This window comes from Cyprinus carpio, chromosome A2, assembly GCF_018340385.1.
Source record: "Cyprinus carpio isolate SPL01 chromosome A2, ASM1834038v1, whole genome shotgun sequence".
NCBI lineage: Eukaryota > Metazoa > Chordata > Actinopteri > Cypriniformes > Cyprinidae > Cyprinus > Cyprinus carpio.
Window position 1 is genome coordinate 2,355,935 of NC_056573.1, and position 22,210 is coordinate 2,378,144.

The following is a 22,210-nucleotide window of genomic DNA, read 5'->3' on the forward strand; positions in this document are numbered from 1 at the left end:
CAGTCAAATACAATAGAAAAGCCTATTACAGAAATTTAATAATTCAAATAATACAATAATTCAATGTAAAATCAAACAGCATAGTCTTCACTGTAAGAATTAAACTTCATTTGTTTCTTATTAAAGCTACAAAAGTCCTTCAGTCGGGAGGACAGAAATCCTCCTGAGGAACAGCGCAAGTGCTCTTTCATGCTTTTAAAACATGAAAAAATCAAGCACACCCCATTTTGCAAGTCACGTTACATGATTTTACTAAATTGCACGTGAAACTGGGCTTTTATGGAGGAGCAGAGGCGCACCGCTGGAAAGGGGGTGGAATGCAATAATCATTTAATCTCGATTATTTCTTTAAGAAAAAGCAGAAAGTCAGAGACTATAGTAGTATAAATCAATTTTTATAATATAACTAAAGTCTGGACAACAAAATGCAAATTTCCCTTTAACATCGCATCAGTAGTAAACATTAAAACCTTGAATATGTCTTATTTACAAAAAGTGTGCATAAGTTAATAAACAGTGCTGTGCCATAACAAACACATTCACCGTGTCGCATGACTATCTTTCTATTCCCAGATGACAGTCATAACGACACGTCAGGAATGGTCTGTCCGAGCTCTCAGTTGTACTCAAAGTCCTGGTCCTCGGGCGCGGAGGAGCTGGGAATCTGTGTCAGTAAGTTACGAATGTCCTCCTCGTCATTAAAGGGGTTTTCCTTATACTCCTCCTTCAGCCACTCTCTGAACTGAACACAAATCCACAATTATGAATGAATTAATTAACCTGGATCACGCATTTACAAAAACATATTAACCCTATAAAGCCTACTGTATCCTATTTGATACACATTTTAAGGCCTCTAATTTATCAACATGATTAAACTTGTTTAAAGACCTGTTTCACACGCGATCTCCTGCATGCCTCTCTGTCTCTGACTGATAGTTTAGAGTGTTTTTTCCAGTCAGAGCTCTTCTAGTGTAATTGTACAAGCATCCAGCTTCAGCTCGTGTCAAATCTTGAGTGATTTTGATCGAGTAAAGGTCAGAATAACTGCAGTAATATCTCCAGATGAACTCTTACTGGACTGAAGCAGCTCAGCTTTACTTGATTCTCCATCAATCAAGTTTTAGAGTCTCAAATCTGATCCTCAGGATCTTTTGAGGAGCGTTTGTTTCCAGAAGCTTTACTTTCACTGTTCCTCAGCGGAGGAATGATCTTCACAAGCCTCCAGAACATCTCACATCTTCTGAGGAGCCTTTATTTCTTCATCTCTCATTCACTGCATTATATGTTTGGATCATTTACATCTCATCTTACTGAGACACATTACTGGAGATATAAAGCGGCGACTGATTTTTACATCATTTTATGTCAGTATCTGCTCTACTGTTATAAAGATCTCATTGATTTACATTACAAGCATCAGAATTTTATAAAAAAAATAACATCAACAAAATCAAAATCATATTTTTGCTCAGTTTGAGTCTCTGAATAACTATATGAGCCAGAAAAGCCTTGTGGATCAAATATGACAATATTTTGTCTAAAGGTTCAATAAACTGTTCCAATTTAAAAAATGACTATTGTTTGATATATCAGGCATCACAGGGTTAATCAGAAGTTTGTGAAGATACTGCCACAATAATTTAATCATAAACGGTGGAGGAATCACCTGCTGTAGCTGGCTGGTCTCAAACTCCTGCAGCTGGTTCTGGAAGCCCACGTTGGGTGAAGCACACGGTCTGGCCACCTTCACCGCAGCCAGAGCCTCCTGCCACCCCAGAGTCGTGACGGTCATGACGTACGCCACCACCAGCGTCACGCTACGCGACACGCCGGCCAGACTGGAGAACATCAGATTAAATGTCACATACAGCAAATTTACTAATGTGATTTTAACATAACAGCTTGGTTGCCTTTAGAATAATTACAGGCGTTTGCTTATGATTGTTCATACTGTTGGTTTGTGATCAAAACAAGCTCCTAAGCATTCAACTTAGTCATGCAACTCGAAGTCGCAGGGGGAAGAACATGAGATTTCAGAGAAATACTCCAGACTTCATTATGTTTTTGAGAATGAACCGCTCTGCCCGCAGCGGTGTTATAGTCTCACATCAAACAGAGGCTTGTGTTTACTGTTGTTTTGGGAAGTTCAAAAATAGAACACCCCCCACCCCCCCTTGACACATAGTTATCAGATATTCACATGGTCACACTGGGCTCGATTAGGGCTGGTATCTGGGTTGAGTGCACATTTTGCTTCCTCTTAAGGTAGACTCTATATATTCATGCATGCAATCATATGCATACCCAACATTGGTTCATTTACAGTGTTGATTCAAAAGCTGGAGGACGTAGAGTACAAACCCTTCACTTACCAGTGAACCAGACAGCCCTCGCCTTTCAGTCGGGACTCATGCATGAATTTAATGCTCTTCTTAAAATGCTGAATTCTGCAGAGGGGAAAGAGACCGATTATGTCAACTTCATGCAATTCTTTAGAGAGAATCCATGTGAAGGATGCTGCAAAGAAATCCTGTGCTGACCAGCTGGCCCCCATCTTCACACAGATCTTCAACAGTGCGTAAGTCCCTTCCTGCTTCAAATGCTCCACCATCATCCCCATCCCAAAGAAACCCAAAATCACAGGACTTAATGACTACAGACCGGTGGCTTTAACATCTGTGGTCATGAAGTCGTTGAAAGACTGGTGTTGGCTTATCTGAAGGACATCACTGGACCCCCTGCAGTTTTCTTACCAAGCAAACAGGTCCGTGGATGATGCAGTCAACAAAGGACTGCATTACATCCTACAACATCTGGACAAAACAGGGACTTATGTGAGGATCCTGTTTGTGGACTTCAGTTCACCCTTCAAGCCCATCATCCCAACACTCCTCCAGACCAAACTGACCCAGCTCTCTGTTCCTAGCTCTATCTGTCAGTGGATCACCAGCTTTCTGACAGATAGACAACAGCTAGTGAGAATTGGTCAATTCAAATCCAACACCTGCACCAACAGCACTGGCGCCCCCCAGGGATATGTCCTCTCCCCACTGCTCTTTTCCCTGTACACCAACGACTGCACCTCTACTCACCCCTCTGTCAAGCTCCTGAAGTTTACAGACAACACTACAGTCATCAACCTAATCCAGAACGGAGACGAGTCTGCTTACGGACAGGAGGTTAAAGAGCTGGCTGTCTGGTGCAGTCTTAACAACCTGGAGCTCAACACGCTCAAAACAGTGGAGATGATCGTGGACTTCAATACACAACACTATTTATACAACTATTTATTTAACACACCATGCTTCTTATTCGCATTTCCTTGCTTTTGTACATATTATACCTTCACACACAAATACCATATTGTCTATTTTTGTATATTATTTATTTGTACTATCTGTGTCTTGTCACCGTAATCTGCTTGTGCTGTGGTAGCTTCTGTCACCTAAACAAATTCCTCGTATGTGTAAACATACCTGGCAATAAAGCTCTTTCTGATTTTGATTCTCATAAAAATGTATGCATTAAAGCATCTGCCAAATGCATAATTGAATGCATAATAGCTGAGAAGCTAACAATGTATTCCAAGAAAAAAAAGTCTGTGCAGCTGCCGTTAACCATAAAATTGCAGGTCAAACTGACTCGCCAACATTATAATCTTAATAAACATTTTGCATGCACATACACACATCCCACAACACCTCAGAGTTTCAAAACTCTGCAGTCTTGTTCATAACCCTAAATGAGAAATAATAATAAAAATAAAATCCTAGTTAAATAAAACTAAATCCTACTTTAACAAGTTTTTACAACAACTCGATTTTGTACAAGGGTTAATGTATGAATGTCATTAGTTTTAATATCTTGTTATCAAATGCTTTTAATGTTTTTATTTTTAATGTGAATGTCAATGAGTTCTAAAACAACTCATCTCCTTTTGTGTTCCACATAAAAGAAAAAAAAATCACACAGGATTGGAACAACATGAGGATGAAAAAATGATGACAGAATATCCATTTTGGGGTTAAATATCCTGTTAATTGTGCAAAAAAAATTTGGGGGGCCACTGTAGTACAGTTTATGTTTCATCTAGATTCCATAGAGGTTTTCATTCAGACTATGACGCCGACAGTGATGTTCCTCCAGCGGTGGGAAGGTCGTAACCATAGCAGTAAACAGAGAATTACGAGACATCCTGTGTACATGATGTTTTCCAGATGCAGATTACTCACAGCAGCCGCTCGCTCTACAAACATAGCTTTTACAACTTCAGTATTTACTGCCTTTGCAGTTCCTGTCAAAATTTTATTTAGGCTTGATGCTGATACTGGAGCTTGTATTGAAATGCTTAAAATATTTCAGAAGGTTTTCAAGCAGAGCCAGTATGAAACAGCATTAAAACACAATTATTATAAAATACAATTATTAATTAGCAATAATTATTAACAAGTAAAAGCTCAAAAATTAAAGTTACGCAATTTTGTTATTTTGTACTGTTCTCTGAGGTCCACTTATAATGTTATCAAGATTTTAACACCAAAAACACATCATGATTTAGAAGTAACAGGCTATTTTCTGTCCTGTTTTAACCCCTCATCAGAACGCTCTGTTTGAATAAGGCGTGATTGTAGACTCAGAAGTAAACACCCACTGCTGTGATTGGCTAACAGTTGTGTTTGTTTGACAGTCTACATCCTTCATAGATGGACGCTGTGGTGGTTTCAGTTAAAAGCCCATAAATACTCAGTACCAATCAAACGCTCTGTAATAACAGACCAACCAATAGTGAGCATGTATTAAAAACAGTTCCTCACAAAGACTGCAATGCAAAGACTGTTTTTCCAATGCTCGGCACTGCACAGCGTTTTGTTGTCTTCTGAGCATCTTTATCATTTGGTTTCTGCGTAGACCTGTGTTTGCCTCTCTCGTAATTTACACTACATGTGAGAATTGGTGGGCAGGGCTAAACATGCAGTGCTTTAGAATCGGTGGGCGGAGCTAAATGGGAAGTGATATAGAATCGGTGGGCGGGGCTAAACGGGCAGTGCTGTAGAATCGGTAGGCGGAGCTAAAGGGAAGTGCTGTAGAATTGGTGGGCGGAGCTAAACAGGCAGTGATGTAGAATCGATGGGCGGGGCTAAATGGAAGTGATGTAGAATAGGTGGGCGGAGCTAAACGGGCAGTGTTGTATACTCGGTGGGTGGGGCTAAACAGGCAGTGATGTAGAAGCAGGCGTTGATCTTCTTCTGTGGAGGCGGAGTTTAGCCACACTTTTACATCATAAAGTGACACATTCCACAAGCTGTCATTTTAGCAGATTGGCTTCAATATAAGCTTTTTTAGACTAACGAGAAAGTTTTGAGTTCTGAAATGTACAGGATGTCAAAAGATCAAGGGAATTTTGATTTCTCAGTTCATAAAAAACACATGAGTTTCTATCACTTCAAGGCCTTTGAATGATCGGAGCAACTGAACTGTAATGGTTCTGGTCTCTTGTTTGGTGGACTCTTTTTTTTTAGTTTATAAAGGTAAATCGGTTCATTATATGAAGTGATTGTGTCTCTTCAGAAGGCTGGGATTAAGTTGCTTGATTAATACGGATTACTTTTACAATGTATTTTTGTACTTTTTGAAACATGAACATTTTGGTTGCGTTGACTTTCAATAGATGAGCAAAAATTATCTTCATTTATGTTTGGTTGGAATGACATGAGGGTAAGTAAATGATAACCTTTGTGTGTAAATACAGCCCTTGTGATCTCCTTGTTTTTTGTCAGGTTTGTCCTCCTGTAGATGTAATGTTTCCTAGTTTCTTGCGCTTTTGTGAAAATATTATTAAACGCTACATTTGGATCATTTTCTCCCTCATCTCTGACCAAGAACGAGGGAAACACAAGGATTCACTGATTAACAAGAAACAAGTGCAAACGATCAGAGGACAGCCATAGTGGCTGAAGCTGATAAAGATTGGTAAGGAATGGTCTAAAACTATTGTTCCCAGGTTGCACAGATTTTCCCTGCAATTAGTATAAAATAAATAATAAAATAAAATCCCACTGAAATTCCAATACTTTTTGAAGAGCTTTTTTTTTTATCATTGTACAGACACTGCAGATTTTCATTTGGATGTAGGGAATCATTCATTTGAATTTATAGATTGAAAAAGTTATACTTTTTAGTGCCCAAATGAGTCCAACAAACAGACTGATGGACAAGTTCAACTCTACACTCACAAAGATATTTTAGAGCAAAGAGAAACTAGAAAATTAAAAAAAAAAAAAAAACCATCTACACCCTTTATTAACATTAATGGTTCTATGAGGAACTGTTAACATCCATGGAACCACAAAATTTTATTTATTGTAGAAAAAGGTTCTTAAGACCATTAAAATGTTCTTCAAATGTGAGGCCTTCGCAGGTCCACTTGGATCCAGAAACCTGAGGGTGTTTGGGTCCAAAGCTTCGACGAGTTCATCGGACACGGGTCGGGTCAGCACCAGTGGCCTAGGATCTCGGGGTAATTTAAAACAAATGTGCTTTTTCTAAATGGACCTGATAAGACCCAGATTCTTTATTCATCTGGTCAGGTAAAAAACACTATGCCAGAAGTCACAGGATGTAATGAGGTTACAGTGATCATTACTGAGTGATGAATGATTGACGTTTCAGCACTTCAGCGCATACTTGCACGTGCATTTTTGAGAAACGCACATAGAAGAAGAACAAATGTTTGTAACCTAGCCAAGAAATCCATCTTACAGATATGAGATCCACTCGCTTTATTATGGTGTGTTCGTGCAGAGAATTTCTTTTTTTTTTTTTTTTTTTTTACTTTTAAAAAAATAAAAGATTTTAGGACCTGAGAAGACCTCTACTTCACACTAATAAATAATGGATCTTTTAAGAACTGAAAGGTTGTTTGATGAACCCAGAATGGTTCTTCGATGGCGTCGCTGAAAAAAAAAAAAACCCTTTGGTACCTGTATTTTTAAGAGTGTAGATTCACTATAGATATTTCTAGGACTTTTACAGATTTTAAAATAACAATTATAAAATCCCCTGATATTTACATGTTTTCCATAACTGGGGAAATAACGTGTGCTACTAATCACTGACAATGAAACCTAATGGCTTGTGTGTGTGCAAGAATACATCCATACCAAAATTAAAATTGTTCCAAGAAATAAAACATTTTCGCCTTTCTATCTGCATATTCTCCTTGCAAGAAAAAAAAATACAGATTTTTTTTTTGGTTTGAAACTGTCCAGATAGTGGCAAGAAATCCAGAAATCTGACTGTGGTTTCTTTTAAGCATGCAATGAGACAACAAGACCACGGCAGATACTGCGGCATTTCCCCCAGAACATCCATCCTTTTGACAGGACCAGGATGAGAAAGGGCTGGGTTGGTCCAGTTTGGTTAAAGAGGGTCAGTTTCACATTACGCATGGCCGGGTTTCGCATGCTCGTAAGGGTGACAAGAGGACTGATGGTAAAGGGGGGATAAAAATAAAGATGTAGTGAGACCAAGGCATCACTGCAGAACCCAGCTCATGACTTCCTTCCTGCACCAAGAGGGCCACAAGAGGAAGTGTGCGTAGGTGCGGGTCTTGTGTGTGTGTGTGAGTGTGTTTTTGAATGCATGCATGCTCAAGGGTGTAACTAGTTTGATATAGCATGAAAAACTAACATCACAGCGTTAGTGTTAGAGAAGACAGAGGAAAAGACAAGAGGGAACAGCACGTGTGAATGCAGAACTTATAAAGCGTTTGTTTATAAAAAGCATTTACATCTTCAAGTGGTTACAGTGACTCGCACTGCCCACTGGCGGCCAAGAGAGTTCATACAGAGCAATTAGAGAACGAGTCCGTCAGAAATGCATGCCTACTCACAGGTTTTGTGTGGGAGAATCTGCTGCAGGGATACAAAGATAAGTCATCTCCTAAAGAGACAGAGGAAAGACAGAGATGTGCTTTAATACGCCTCAATATCAGCTGCTAAATAATGATAGAGAAAAAAGTAAGACCTAGAGGGTAAACCTGTTGTTTCATGTCATGTCAAGACCTCTTTGTTGCACATGCACACCATGTTTTATTTCTGCTGAGCGTTCATTTCATAATAAACTCAAAAAATAGCATGCATAAATGCAATATATTTCATTGTTTTACTCTCACGTCTTCACAGGTCTCTGAAAAGCACAAAGCATTCAGCAGAAGTAAATTTGTGCAGAAGGGCTCGTTTTCCTGTAAAAGAAGCCCTTCGATGAGAAAATCTGCTTTAGGGTCTCTGCAGAATTTTCTGAATCAAATACAAGAGTTTTTAAGACCTGCATTAGATCTAGATTGAACAGGCTGCAGTGCATTAAAATGCAAAACAGTGTCATTGTTGTAATATCTATATATTGCATGTAAAATATTTTTTTTAGTCCTTGCATTCTGTGAAGGGGACTATAAAAAATAATTTGCAAAAAAAAAAAAAAAAGACTTTATGCATAATGTGGAGCATTTAATTATAAACAAGCCCAAAGTACACCGGGACTTTTATTTTGAAAGGTATATGCTTTACTACTTCTAGCTGCTCATTCAAACAGATGAGGGAGACAAAATATGCACAATTACAACCATCTACAATATATTAAAATATAATCACCATAAAGTAAACACTGGCATAATTCAATAATCTATTGACATAAAAGCACAGTATTCATGGACTGAGAACTGCTCTGAAACGGTGAGCCTGTAAAATCCAAAACGGCTCTGTGTTTTGAATTTTATTTAATTAAATCATACGTTCTTGAAGTTTAATAATCACATCAGGATGTACTGAGGTTCTTGTTTTATCGTCACCCAAATTTAAGACATCTTAAAATGATAATTAAGACTTTTTCTGCTGCTTGATTCATCAACACAGAACTGAAGCCAAACCCTAAAATGCAGCAAAACAGTTCACTGAACAGAAAGTGTCTGTGTGTCTGTCACGGTGTCGACAGTGTAACTTGCAAAACAATGTGCGAGTAGTTTACTTCTTTATTTACCATGCTCCATGTTTACATTACAGTACAGTTTGTATAGATGGTAATGAAATTGAAAGACTAGTTGTTTTGATATTATTTCATTATTTAAATTTGGAATATTTTTCAGTGTGGTATTACTGTAGAAATGTAGCAAATTACTGTCTCACTGGGTTTTGTATTATGTTAGGCTTTGAAGTTAAGTTGAACAGTCTTGAAGATAAAATGTAAACGTGCATGTAGGTCTGTAGGTACAGTGTGATCATCATATGTGTGCATCAGTACAGAAAAACCTCACTGTACTTTAAAGACGTGAACTAAAGAGTCGGAGTACCTGTAAAATGGGCGCAGCGGTGTCATGGATGGAGAGGATGTGTGTGATGTTGTTTCTGGCTAATTGCTCCTTGTCTCTGGCATCTGGAAGAACAAATCCACACGTTCATCATCTTTCCTAACCATGCACTTTATTAAAATGGTGTTGTGGATTCTAGCCTTGTCCATTCTTACCTTTGATATTACCTAAGTACAGGTCTGGCAGAACCTGGAACGACACAAGCAGGTTTGTTCAGTCAAAATACAACTTCACATCACTCAGTTTTCCTAAAATCCACAACTGTGTTTCTGTATTTCTCTTCCAAACAACTGGTTAAAACAGCTGTTAAACAAGTGAACAATAAAACAACACTGGGACAAGAGTCAGCTTGAATTGTGTTTTTGTATTTTTTTATTGTATTGCATTTCTCGGCCAAACCAGTGGTTTTGCCACACTGCCTTTCCCGCTTTTGAAGATCACATTCTAGCATTTCACCTTTCCCACTTATTGCATTTCTCGGCCAAACCAGTGGTTTGATATTTTGGTGTGTTACCTTTCCCGCTTTTGAAGATCTCTTTCTAGCAGTGCTGGGTTGTGAGTGATTATGTTATCAGATTTAAAAATTAAGCACTCATGATTAGAGTATATTGCATTTTGCACTGCTTGTAATCAGATAAGTTACTTTTTTTATGGATTACATGATTACATATTATTCACACAATGGCAGTAAATTATATATTATTTATTGATTCTTCTTTTATTCTGTTACATTTTCCAACCCAGTTTGAAATGAATTATTTTTGAATTAAAAAGTTCTTCTGAAATCAGTGTCAAAATACATAAAGTTCCCATTGTGAAGGACTCGCATTTTAGTCGGAAGCAATGGTTTGAAGTTAAAATCGTCTTAATGCTGGATGTGTTTCATCTTTTATCTTCTCCAGATGTTAACTGATGGACTGGAGTGCTGTGGATTATTGTGATGTTTTTATCAGCTGTTTGGACTCTCATTCTGACGGCACCCATTCACTGCAGAGCATCCATTGCTGAGACACTGATGCAGTGCTACATTTCTACAAACCTGATGAAAGAATCAACCTCAAATACATTACTAAGGTGTTTTTATGTGGTCATGTTGCTGTGAGCAATTGTTACCGTGTTACTGTGTGGTTGCTAGGGTATTGCTATGCAGTTGCTAAGGCTTTCATGCTCCTGTGTTGTTGCTTCTGGCCCAAATCAACTTAGTCGAACTATTATGATGTTCTTTAGAAATGTCTCGAGTCCCTCCTTCACTGTAAATCAATGGGATTCTTTTCTTTTTATTATTATTTTTTTTTCATCCGTTTTATCGTAATCGAAGAATACTCATGATTTTAGGGATCGTTCCAGCCGGCGCGCTTAAGTTTCGTTATTGCTGAAATCAATAGCATAAGTACATGAGCAACACTGACGCTTTCCTTAACCAGCATCTCCAACATCAAGATTACATTCCCTCTCGAAGCTACAGAAGGAGAAGAGGGAAGTCATGCCCATCTACCTTATTAATCCCGTTTCCCATGCCACACTGTTCGCAGTGACTAGTGTTTGAGGAGTCCGCTTGTATCGCTGCTGTTAGCGCTCGCAGCGAACTGTAGTCGTGTCGAGTTCCTTCACGAGCCTCTCTTAAAGGCGCAGTACACACTTACACACACACAGAACACTCCTTCATAAAATACACAAGATACTAATGATTTATTAAACAACTACTAGTTTTCACATTCTAACAGGACATATCTGTAGCTCAGATTAAAATTAATAACTAGTAATTTAAAAAATGCACAGGCAAAAAGGTTTGCGTCACTTCGATGATCCTTTTCTCCAAAATGGACAAATAAATGAATAAAGATATTATATTTAAACATGGATACGACAGAGATCAATTATTATTATTTATAACATTTATTTAATTATAATTGAATATAATTAAATATTAAATTAATAAACTATTATAAAATCGGTATAAATCCCATTGTAAAGGTTTTTTATTTCATGTTTCTGTGCTGCTTCTGCATGTAAGCCAGTAAAATTTAAATTTACAATCCAATTTAAATGTATAATTCGTGTCCATTTATTCATTTATTTATTTATAAATATTTATTTATTTATAAATAGATAAATAAATATGATTTATTCGTACAGTATCCCTTGCAGTTTCTATTTACTCATAGCATTTGATTTTGAAGTTTTCGTTGAGAGCATTTTTAAACTTTACAAACCCGTTACTTTTTATTTATTAGAATGCAATAATGAAATGCTCATTTCTCAGTTACCTACACAAGCGGTTCTTAGCACCAGATTAAAACGTGGTGATCTGGTTCTCTGCTGGTGATTATGTTTGTCTGCCTGGTTTTTACTTTCACTTTGTAAACTAATATCCCGGAAGCCACGGAGAAGTGGATCTAGGCGGAATGTAACACGGTAAGTGTTACACAGATACACTGTAGCGTTTCTCATCCGTTTTAAAGATGTTTTTCGGGAGTAGAATTAATCTAATATCTGAAGTCAACTAACGAATAAATAAAAAGTCGCGGTGTTTCTGACGAGTAATGAAAGGGAAAGCAGAAATGCCGAACTCTTTTGTTCTTTCTCGTGTCGGTTTCTAATGTGTTTCTCTGAAGTGCTGTTTGTCTGTGGTTCTTCATTCAGATTTGCGCCTTTGATCGTCGGGAAATATTTAAAGAGGTTTTTTTTTTTTTTTTTTTTTTTATAAAGAATGTTCTCTAAGTTACTTCCGCAGTCCTTCATATAGAGGATGTTTTAATGTTTTCACGGGGTTCATGGTGATATTTGTCTGATTTGTTAGGTTTATGTTGCTCTTAGGGAAGTTGTCTTTAGGAATAGAGGAACTATGGCTACAGCAGCGAGCCTGAGTCTTATGAAGTCAGCAGATCTGATCAAGAAAGAGCCTCTGGACTATGGAGGGTTTGGGGAAGTGTACCTGTGTTACCACAAAACACTGGGTCAGGTGGTGCTGAAGACGGTCTACACCGGACCCCCGCGCAACGGGTGAGTGTGTGTGTGTGTGTGTGTGTGTGTGTGTGTGTGTGTGTGTGTGTAGCTTCAGATGCTCAGATGATGTGGGAACTGACTGAGTTGAATGTGTGTGTGTGTGTGTGTGTGTGTGTGTGTGTGTGTGTGTGTGTGTGTGTGTGTGTCAGCCGGCAGAAGCAGTCTCTCCTGGATGAGGGCAGTCTGATGAGCAGGTTGAGCCATCAGCGAGTGGTCAAGCTGCTGGGGGTAATTCTGGAGGACGGAGACTATTCTTTAGTCATGGAGCTCATTCCTAAAGGAAACCTGCTCACCATGCTGGAGACGGTAACAGCAGACCAAATATACATGAAGTTTCACATTTGTGTCACACACTCAGTTTGTCCAGAATGTCCAAAAACAGTATTAGCCCTTGTGCATCAATCTAAAAAGTCCATAATATTATATTTTACTATGTTTTTCCACTTTCACTTGCATCTTTTTACTATCATCGGTGCTAATCATAACTACCACAATACTATCATCAGTTTTCAGGATTTCAGCCCTTTAAATGTTTTAAGTTTGTTTACATAATGCCACTGTTGCTTTTTATGAAAAAGAAAACACAAACATCAGTTATTTTCCATGTACTAAATGCTAAGCAGATTTTGTTTTGGATTATTACCGTCTTGTATGACAGTGATTAGTGACAGCATTCAATTTGGTGAATTATTATTTTTTTGTACAGTGTCAGATTAAAAATAATACCATTCACATGCACACAAATTTCTCAGTATACACATTTATATTATAAAAATAGTGAATTTATGTTTTGAAGCCAACAGAATGAAAGCCTATTAACAGGCTTGACTTGATGCTTAAGGATTAAATATTACAACATTTGTGTCTTTAAGGTTCAGAGTGTAACTATTTTTGTACCTACAGTAAAACAGATTCATGAAAGGAAATGAGGGTGAAAAACTTCAATACAAATACACATTTTTGACTTGATCTATGCTGCTTGCATTAACACACACACACACACACACACACACAAATATTTAAAAATGCAAAAATGGTTAGTTGTTCATAAACATGAATGTGCTTGTGAGTTTACAATAAAAGCTATTTAAAGGACACCAGCTTCCGTAGCAGTACTCGTATCTTTCAGATCGTGTGTTTTAATGTGCAAAATGGACATTAGCACTTTCTCAGGTGAATGCTTTCATCATTTCTTTTTCTGAACCCCATCACTGTATTCACAATCCACCTGCGCTTGCATGCACTAGTATACTAATATCGTTTGCTTCATTACCCCATATGCATAATTCATTTAGAGAATCAGGTGAAACACAGACAGTGCATGCAAATAAACAATTCCTCATTCAAAGCGCTTCACGTGTAGTGAAACGTGTCACTTTTTGATATCTTTAATAGTTTCCTCATGTTTGGTGTTCCAGGTGCCCGTTCCAATGTCTGTGAAAGGAAGGATCATTCTGGAGATCTTGGAGGGAATGGTTTATCTCACGCAGAACCAAGTCATTCACAAAGATCTGAAACCAGAGAACATCCTGGTGGACAAGAATTTCCACATAAAAGTATAAAGTTTATCTCTTTATATTTTATCTCGAAATATAAACTCTACTATCGCACAGCTGTAATCTGCTGAATGTGACTGTAAGGCATGAAGATATTATAAACATCAACATCATGATTTTCTGTAAACCTGCTTCGAAAACCATGTGTATTGTGAAAAGTGCTTTAAAAACAGAGTTGACGTGAAGGATTTCCATGCATGCTCTGCGCTGTGTTTGTTTGCTCCGCATCAGATCGCAGATCTGGGTCTGGCCACGTCTCAGGTGTGGAGCAAGCTGACGAAAGAGGAGTCTCGCAGACAGAGTCGTCTGGGCAAGAAGTCGTGTGCGCGCGCCGCAGGCACTCTGTGCTACATGGCTCCTGAGCACCTGAAGAGCATCAACACACGCTCCACCGAGAAATCTGACGTCTACAGCTTCGCCATCGTCGTCTGGGTCATCCTCACCGGCCGCGAGCCCTATGAGAGTGAGTCTGGCTCCACAACTGTTCAGAATTCATTCTTCTTCTGTGGAAGGTGTACTAGGAATGTACAAAAAGGATGTAAAAGTAACAAAATTACTATTCATCTCGTGTGCTATATTCTGCTGTAGAGAGATTTTTGTGAGGAAGTAATAATAATAATAAAATAAAAATTAATTTTCACTATTCCGGTCAGTTTGCACAGCCCTCTTCCTCAAAGAAAAATTATATGACATTTTAATAGGGCTGAACGATGAATCATATTTTAATTGTGCTTATCTCAATTTATTAGGCATAAAAATGCAATATTTGCCTGCTGGTTATTTATCCTAAAAATGTGTCATTTTAATTTGGCATTTGCGGTTTCATGCACTGGTAACAAACCTCCACAAGCTTCCACGGTGGTTGCCAGATATCATGATTTTAAATCCCCCAATCAGAGCGTTTCTCTTAAATCAACATATTTTCTGCCCAGTGGTTTCATTAAAGGGATATCTCACGCAAAAATGAAAATTCTGTTATCATTTACTCACTCTCAAGATATTTTGAAGAATATTGGTAAACAAACCGTTGACGGTAGCCATTGACTTTTTCTTCTGAACTGTAGAAGTCAATGGCTACCAGCAGCTGTTTGGTTGCCAGCATTCTTCAAAATATCTTCGTTTGTGTTCAGCAGAAGAATGAAGAATCATACAACCTGAGGATGAGTAAATGATGACGGATTTTATTTTATTTTTCGGTGAACTATCTTTTTAATATTCCCAACCTGGCAACCACGCGCACACGCTCTCTGTGCATAACAGAATAAGCGCTGATGAGCTGAAAACACCAGGAAACATGTCAGTCAGGGTTTAGTGATCTACTTTGAGATACTGCTTGATTAAAAGTGTAACACAGACAATCTGATTTCTTACACATGGTCATTTGTGCAATTTCCTGAGAGTAAACCATGCTTATGTGATAATAATTCTGATGAAATGTACCAGAAATGTCAAATGACATCATCATGTTCAACTCCTTAACTATTTTCATGCGGCACTATATTTTAATATCAATGTGGTCTTATCGTTACATGTTTTTGTGCCATTGTGCTTTTAAGACTTTGCAATGCATGCACGTGCTCTTTAATAAAATTGACCCCTTTCATATCTGCAATGTAACAAACTCAAGCCCAAGACGGAGTACCCAGAAAGTGTGAATGGAAATGTTATTTGTGTTTCTTCAGATGCCAGGAGTGAGGATCAGATCTGCCACTGTGTGTGTCAGGGTGAGCGTCCCGACGAAGCGCTGATCCCTCGAGACACTCCTCAAGACATCATCGAGCTCATGAAGACGTGCTGGAATGAAGACCCTCGGGACCGGCCCACGTTTAAAGGTAGAAGCCTTGAGAGCTGGACATGTTTAACAGGACACATTCATTGAGTCTGGTTTTGAATGGAACAGAACGCAGCTGAGCTACTTTTAATAGACGCTGCATCCTAAACACACAGCCCTCATTATTATACTGACATACAGGATTAATTATGTACTTTGGTTTTGTATTTTGAATCAACTGACAGGTATATCAGTGACAAATTATGAGAGACATCTCTGCAGTTTTGACATCTGACTGTTGATTTTGGGTCTAGATCAAAGACTCATTTTGTATCTGAACTATGTAAGCTACTGAACCTTTTATCTACTTGTTTTATTCGATTTTTTTTTTTACAGATAGCCATGAAAAATTTGTGAATTTTTATCAGGAGAAGCTGGCAGCAAATGTGAAAGCAGATTTGGAAAGTCTGATGGTGAGTGTTTTGTTTTTTCTCAAGTGTTCGGACGTCAGAACTGATTCGTTTACCCCATCATTCATCACAGACATTTAATATATTGCTGCTTTTATTGGATTACATTTATAAAGTTTAATTGATCTCATTACTGATCTCACTATTTTATATGGAGCGTTTGAATACTCTATTATGTGCAATATTTGAATCCTACATTTATGATTTTATTGCATTCAAGTTCTGTTTGAATATATAGTTTCTTAAGTATGCGTATGATTCATTCTTAAATAATTTTCACGATCGTGACGCTGCTTTGTGTTCCTTGCATTATGTTTTGTTTGTCTTTTAAAGGAATGGTTACTTAAAAATGAAAAGTCATCCTTTACTCAACCTGCAAACATGATTTTCACTTTATATGATTATCACAATTTAAGCTTTATTTCTTTTTCAGATCAAATCACTGACTGTCACACGCATGCACAGCCTGCATCAGTTTTAATTTTAGGACAGCCATTGTTTAACCTAGAGATTATTTGTATTTTACATTCTCTCTAATGTAAGAGATCCAGTCAGGGTGTCTGTAAGTGAAATATAAGAGAGTTATGCTGGTATTATTTTGCACAGAGATCGTATGAGGGCCCAGAGGAGCTGGTAGAAAAGCTGAAGTCCCTCACGACAGACTCACTCACTCCTGAAGGTATGCTGAATTATTCATCATGTTTTATTTACACCAGCAGCCGTTCAACATCGAGTGCCATTTTTCTCGTTTATCATTGTGACATCAGATATGTACTGTAAAGTTCACTTAAAGGGATACTCCGTCCCAAAATGAAAATGTTGTCATTAATCACTTACCCCCATGTCGTTCCAAACCCGTAAACGCTTTGATCGTCTTCGGAACACAATTTAAGATATTTCGGATGAAAACCGGGAGGCTTGTGACTGTCCCATAGACTGGCAAATAAATAACAGTGTCAAGGTCCAGGAAAGTATGAAAGACATCGCCAGAATACTCCATCTGCCATCAGTGATTCAACCGTAACGTTATGAAGTGACGAGAATACTTTTTGTACACGAAGAAAACAAAAATAACGACTTCAACAATTCCTCTCCTCTGTGTCTCTCCAAATCAGTGTAGATCAATAGTGTTTTAATGACTTTTTAACACTTAGTCACTTCCTCGTACTTTTCTGTAATTTAATGCCAAGGTAATAAAACACAATGTATAGTGATATAAAGGTTAGAGCTGCAAAATCAGGGTTAAACGGTTAATCACAATTATTTTGTTCAGAAATATGATCACAATTATTAATAACACTTATTGTCAATTGATTTTTTTTTTTTTTTTATAACTCAGTCGAGATTGCTGAACTCCAGCTTACATGTTTCCCGATGTTTTCAGGTCATCAGCACTTTTTCTGTAACATAGACAGAGTGAGTGCACATGGTTGCCAGGTTGGGAATATTAAGTAAACCACTGGGCAGACAATGTGTTGATTTAAGAAAAAAAGCTCTGAGACTCTTACGTTCTTTCTTAGAACAACATTCTCGTGCTTACGATGTTATGTGTACTTGATGAACGTTCTAAGAAATGTTTTTGTAACCTTCAAACCTTTCTTGTAATCAAGAAAACTGGACACTTTAACATTCTTAGAGTAGTAAAAATAAATGTTATATTTTGGGTTAAAATAAAGTTAGCACAATGCTGTAAGAAACGTATCTGTAACCTTTAAATAACATTCTAACCGCATCAAGAAACCTGGACATTTCAAAACAATGTTTCCACAGCATTTTTATAACCCAACTTTGTGACCTGGGATCAGATGCTTGTCAATGTAATGCTGACAGTTCTTGTTGTGTGTGCAGACCCTTCGCTGTGTTCCAGAGACTCTCCAGGGCCCTTGCGGAGCTCAGACATCGGTCCGGTGGAGGCCAGCATCGAAGACCTCAGCTTCAAGACCCCGGAAGAGTCAATGCTGGAGATGGACGCCGCGCCTCCCAGTCCTCCCAATCTGGAGCACAAACTGGCACAAGAGTACAACTACCACAAATACGGCAGTCGTATAGTGGATCAGCCGGACGCCAGCGTTTATAACCCGCTCCCGCAGCAGCCGGCCAGCAGCAGGTGGACCGGAGAGGCTTCTTCTGTCAAGTCTTGGACTAAACCCACCACTTACCCAAACCCAGAGGAAGAGCTCCACCCCAGACCTGCAGGCTCTTCCGAGGGTTTGCACAAGCCAGAGCTGGCGAGTCAGCTCTCCATGCCGTATTCTGACTACGACCGACTTCAACATCCTCATCATCCGCTGTACAACCGCATCAAGTCCTGTCCCGAAGGTGCATCTCCTGCAGCCGAGTCTTTCATGCTGGATTCTCAGCCTGGCCTACGTTTCTCGCCCGTCGTGTGTCCTCCATCTGACTCGGGTACAGTTCACTAACAAATCATTTCTGTAGCACCTCACACGATACTGATTGAGTCAAAGCAGCTTCACAGAGATAAACGGGAAATAGCAAAATCCATTACCAGCAGCTCTAAAAGACAATATTGTAGTGTTGGCTCTGTTGAGAAAGGGCATAATTTACTAATCATAAACACCAAAAACATTTCTTGTGAGTTTAAATCTATTTATTAAGCATAATCAGCATCTGTAATATTTGCTTGCTGGTTATTGATCCTGAAAACATTTCTTGTGAGTTTAAATCTTGCATTGGAAACAGGCTTCTACAAGCTTTCATGCTTGCGGTTGCCAGATTTCAAGAGTTTAAATCCCCCAATAAGAGCTGTTTAGTTAAAGGCAGGGTAGGTGATTTGCATAAAGGGGGTAGGTAGGTGATTTGGTTTCAAAGATTTTTTTCAGCTGGTTTTAGTCCCAGCTGTTGTAGTTCACTAAGGCAGGGTTTTATATCGTGGAAGGTGTAGTTCAAGAAGATTTTTTTGGTGAACCAGAGCCAATGCGATTCAAATCGGGAGTTACAACACGATGAATTTGCGAGTCGCTGATAACAGCTCCTTCAGCTCGTTATCCACTGGATCCATCAGCAGAACCAGATATAATGAGCTTCTAATGAAGCAACATCAATACTCAATACCTATCAAACCGCTATCTAACCAATCAAACTAAACATTTCTCAAAATTTCAAAAATTGTCAAACTTTTTTTATTTACACATTACCTAAACTGCCTGTTGACGTTTTTTTATTTGCCACATTAAAGGTCTTCTAGGGGCTTTGGATTTATCCTTTCATTTATCACTCCATTAATACTGTCACCGCCAGAAAAAAATAAATAAAATAGTTAAAATGTAAATCAGTACAGGTTCAAAAGTTTGGATCACCGCTATTTTTAATGTTTTTGAAAGAAGTCTCTTCATCACCTGCATTTATTTGATCACAAATACAGAAAAAACAGTACTATTGTGAAATATTATTACAACTTAAAATAATAGACAGAGCCGAATAGACTTTAAAAAAAAAAATAATTTATTCTGTGACAAAGCTGAATTTTTCGCATCATTACTCCAGCCTTCAGTTCACATGTAACATCCAGTTATCACATGATCATTTAGAAATCATTCTAATATAGCTTGTCAGTGTTGGAAACAGTACTGCTGTCTAATATATTGTATAAAAGGTTAAAAAGCCTGCATTTATTCAAAAAAAAAAAAAAAATTCTAATAATATTTTCTTTACTATCACTATCAATTTAACTCCTTGCTGAATAAAAGTATTGATTTTATTTAAAAAAAAGCGTGACAATACGACATGTGATATTGTTATTACAAAATCCTTTATATTTTAAAAACATAGCTTTTTTATTTATTTTTTTTACTTTGGCTATCTCAAAGTATCCTAAAAAAGTATCACATGTTCTGAAAAAATATTAAGCAGAACTGTTTCCAACTTTGATAATGAATCATCATATTAGAATGATTTCTTAAGGATCAATGTGATAATGATCCTAAAAATTCAGCTTTTGCATCACAGAAATAAATGATAATTTAAAGTATAATAAATTTAAAAACAATCATGTTTAAATTGTAACAATATATCACAATATCAGCTTTTTTCTGTATTTTTGATCCACTAAATGCCTTGATGAGCAGAACTTCTTTCAAAAATTAAAAATAGTAATGTTTCCAATTTTGACCTGTACTGTGTAATATATATATGCTATAGACAAATGTGAAGTTTGGTGTATGTAAGTGCTACTGAAAATAAGAATACAAATGTGAAGTTTGGTGTATGTAAGTGCTACTGAAGTGGAGACTACTGATGCAAACAGATGCAATTAAAGCAACACCCAAAAGTGTATTTTTACACTAGTTTGAAACAACACATTATGAATAAGCCAAACAGCCCAAAATTGACCAATGCTTGCTTTTTGCCGTAACAAAGCCCTTGTTTTATAGTAATCCTGATCAAATGACTGAACTCTCGTTGCTTCATATGTGCCAGACCTGACTGATTTTCTCTGTTTGTTTGCGGCGTGATGTTCAGAGGAGCATACGGTCACCGAGAGCCACCTGGAGGTCGTGCGTCAGAACGTGGGTGGAAACTGGAAGCAGGTGGCTCGTAAACTGGGGCTGACAGATATAGACGTGGACACCATCGAGCACGACTACGACCGCGACGGCTTGGCAGAGAAGGTGCACCAGACGCTGGAGCGCTGGAAGATGAAGGAGGGTCTGCTGGGCATCACCGTGGGGAAACTGTGCCGTGCGCTGGAGGGCTGCATCAAACCCAACGTCCTCCTGCAGCTGCTGCTGAAGTCTCAAGACGCCGCCGGAGTGCCTTGAGACGCCACCCTGTGCTTGTGTCATAATCCCATTAGTATCTTCTTCACTGGAGGGAATCAGATTGGGTAAAGGGGCATTTATACAACTCTAACAACCTTCATCAAAGGCTTCATTACAAAGACGTACAGTATTTCTGACTGTGTTCATGGTGTTGGATGCTGCAGCATAATGATTACAATATTCTGAACTATTCATAGCACAAAAGTTACCTTTCTGCCATGTGATCTGAGTTCATCATAGATTCATAAAAAAGTGCCTTTTTCCTGAAACTGATCAGTTGAACCAGTCTTTATATTTCTGAATCACTTGTCATGAATGTAAGATGCTTTACGATTTTTTCTGTTTAGAGATTTCTTTAAAATGAAATGCTGGTATATAGATCTGTGACAGGAGTTTGCATGTTCTAGCTATGAGTATGTCTCAGTGCTGGGTTGCATCAGGAAAGGCATCCGGCGTAAATCCTGTGCCACATCGGTGTCTGGATAACTCTGCTGTGGATATATGAGACGATGTGAAAGATATGATAGTGACAAATCAAAAGAAAAACCTACATAAAGTGTCTTTTATGGTGTTGGGCCATCATTTGCCACCAAAACAGCTTCAGTGCACTTTGGCATTAGAGGTTCTTTATTGGTAACAATGGATGGATTTATTGACACATACAACCTTAAACATTCATGGAATCTTTCCATTGCACAAAAGGTGCTTTACAGTGAACGTAAGGTTCTTCAGATGATTAAAAAAAGTAATGTTATCTTAAGAACTGATGGCTTAAAGGTTCTTCTAGGAATCCAGAACGGTTCTTCTAGGACATTTTTGTATGTACCCATATGTTTCATCAGTGCTGGTTCATCGATCAGCTTTGTATCAGTTTGCAGGGACCCAAACCATGTCAGCAGAATGCTTCTCAGTGCATAACAGCCACAGGATGCACAGGATTGTCTTTTCATTTGTCACCCATCTGTATTTCAAAAACGGCTTTTATCATCTCAATCCAGCTTTTTTATTAAAATGTCTTTTTTCTGTGATGAAATCATCTTCTTTCATTTGTCTGTATATAATATATAATTTCACATAGGAAGTGCCCTTCTTTACAGCTAGAGGTCAGTAGAGAGTATCTAAAACCCTGAATCAGCACTTTGTTAGTTAAAGCATGATCTTCAAGCAGCAGCCGCAGTATTTGGTTTTACACTGAGTATTAGAAGCCAGAGAGAAAGTCTAGTGGTTTATATTTTTCAGACACCTGAAAGAAGTCACGTACAGCA

At 38.1% G+C, this 22,210-nt stretch overlaps 2 protein-coding genes across 3 annotated transcripts; one reads left to right on the top strand and one right to left on the bottom strand.

The window, feature by feature from the left end:
- Nucleotides 1-374: 374 nt before the first annotated feature.
- On the bottom strand, nucleotides 375-10,997 carry dusp22b (dual specificity phosphatase 22b). 2 transcript variants are annotated; one of them, XM_019122639.2, is made up of 7 exons: nucleotides 10,860-10,997; nucleotides 9,520-9,553; nucleotides 9,347-9,429; nucleotides 7,895-7,944; nucleotides 2,376-2,450; nucleotides 1,670-1,841; nucleotides 375-742 (listed from the first exon to the last, which is right to left on the bottom strand). In XM_019122639.2, the coding sequence occupies exons 1-7, from the start codon at nucleotides 10,878-10,880 to the stop codon at nucleotides 617-619; spliced, it is 561 nt and encodes a 186-aa protein (XP_018978184.1). In that variant the 5' UTR covers nucleotides 10,881-10,997; the 3' UTR covers nucleotides 375-616. The 2 variants fall into 2 exon arrangements, with proteins under 2 accessions (XP_018978184.1, XP_018978190.1); XM_019122645.2 differs by lacking the exon at nucleotides 2,376-2,450.
- A 735-nt stretch (nucleotides 10,998-11,732) lies between these two features.
- Nucleotides 11,733-21,978, top strand: LOC109077592 (receptor-interacting serine/threonine-protein kinase 1-like). Its single transcript, XM_042714047.1, has 11 exons — nucleotides 11,733-11,779; nucleotides 12,165-12,367; nucleotides 12,520-12,676; nucleotides 13,789-13,926; nucleotides 14,158-14,389; nucleotides 15,609-15,758; nucleotides 16,094-16,170; nucleotides 16,774-16,846; nucleotides 18,016-18,585; nucleotides 19,099-19,220; nucleotides 20,643-21,978. The coding sequence occupies exons 2-11, from the start codon at nucleotides 12,210-12,212 to the stop codon at nucleotides 20,943-20,945; spliced, it is 1,980 nt and encodes a 659-aa protein (XP_042569981.1). The 5' UTR covers nucleotides 11,733-11,779; nucleotides 12,165-12,209; the 3' UTR covers nucleotides 20,946-21,978.
- The last annotated feature ends 232 nt before the right edge of the window (nucleotides 21,979-22,210 follow it).

Coding starts and splice junctions, on each gene's coding strand:
- dusp22b (XM_019122639.2), bottom strand. CDS start 10,880: ATGGGAAACGGGATTAATAAG. Junction 9,554..10,859: donor TGGGAAACGGGATTAATAAG/GTAGATGGGCAT, acceptor GTGTCGTTCCAG/GTTCTGCCAGACCTGTACTT. Junction 743..1,669: donor AGACCAGCCAGCTACAGCAG/GTGATTCCTCCA, acceptor ATTTGTGTTCAG/TTCAGAGAGTGGCTGAAGGA.
- LOC109077592 (XM_042714047.1), top strand. CDS start 12,210: ATGGCTACAGCAGCGAGCCTGAGTCTTATGAAGTCAGCAGATCTGATC. Junction 13,927..14,157: donor ACAAGAATTTCCACATAAAA/GTATAAAGTTTA, acceptor GCTCCGCATCAG/ATCGCAGATCTGGGTCTGGC. Junction 18,586..19,098: donor TGACTCGGGTACAGTTCACT/AACAAATCATTT, acceptor GGTGAACCAGAG/CCAATGCGATTCAAATCGGG.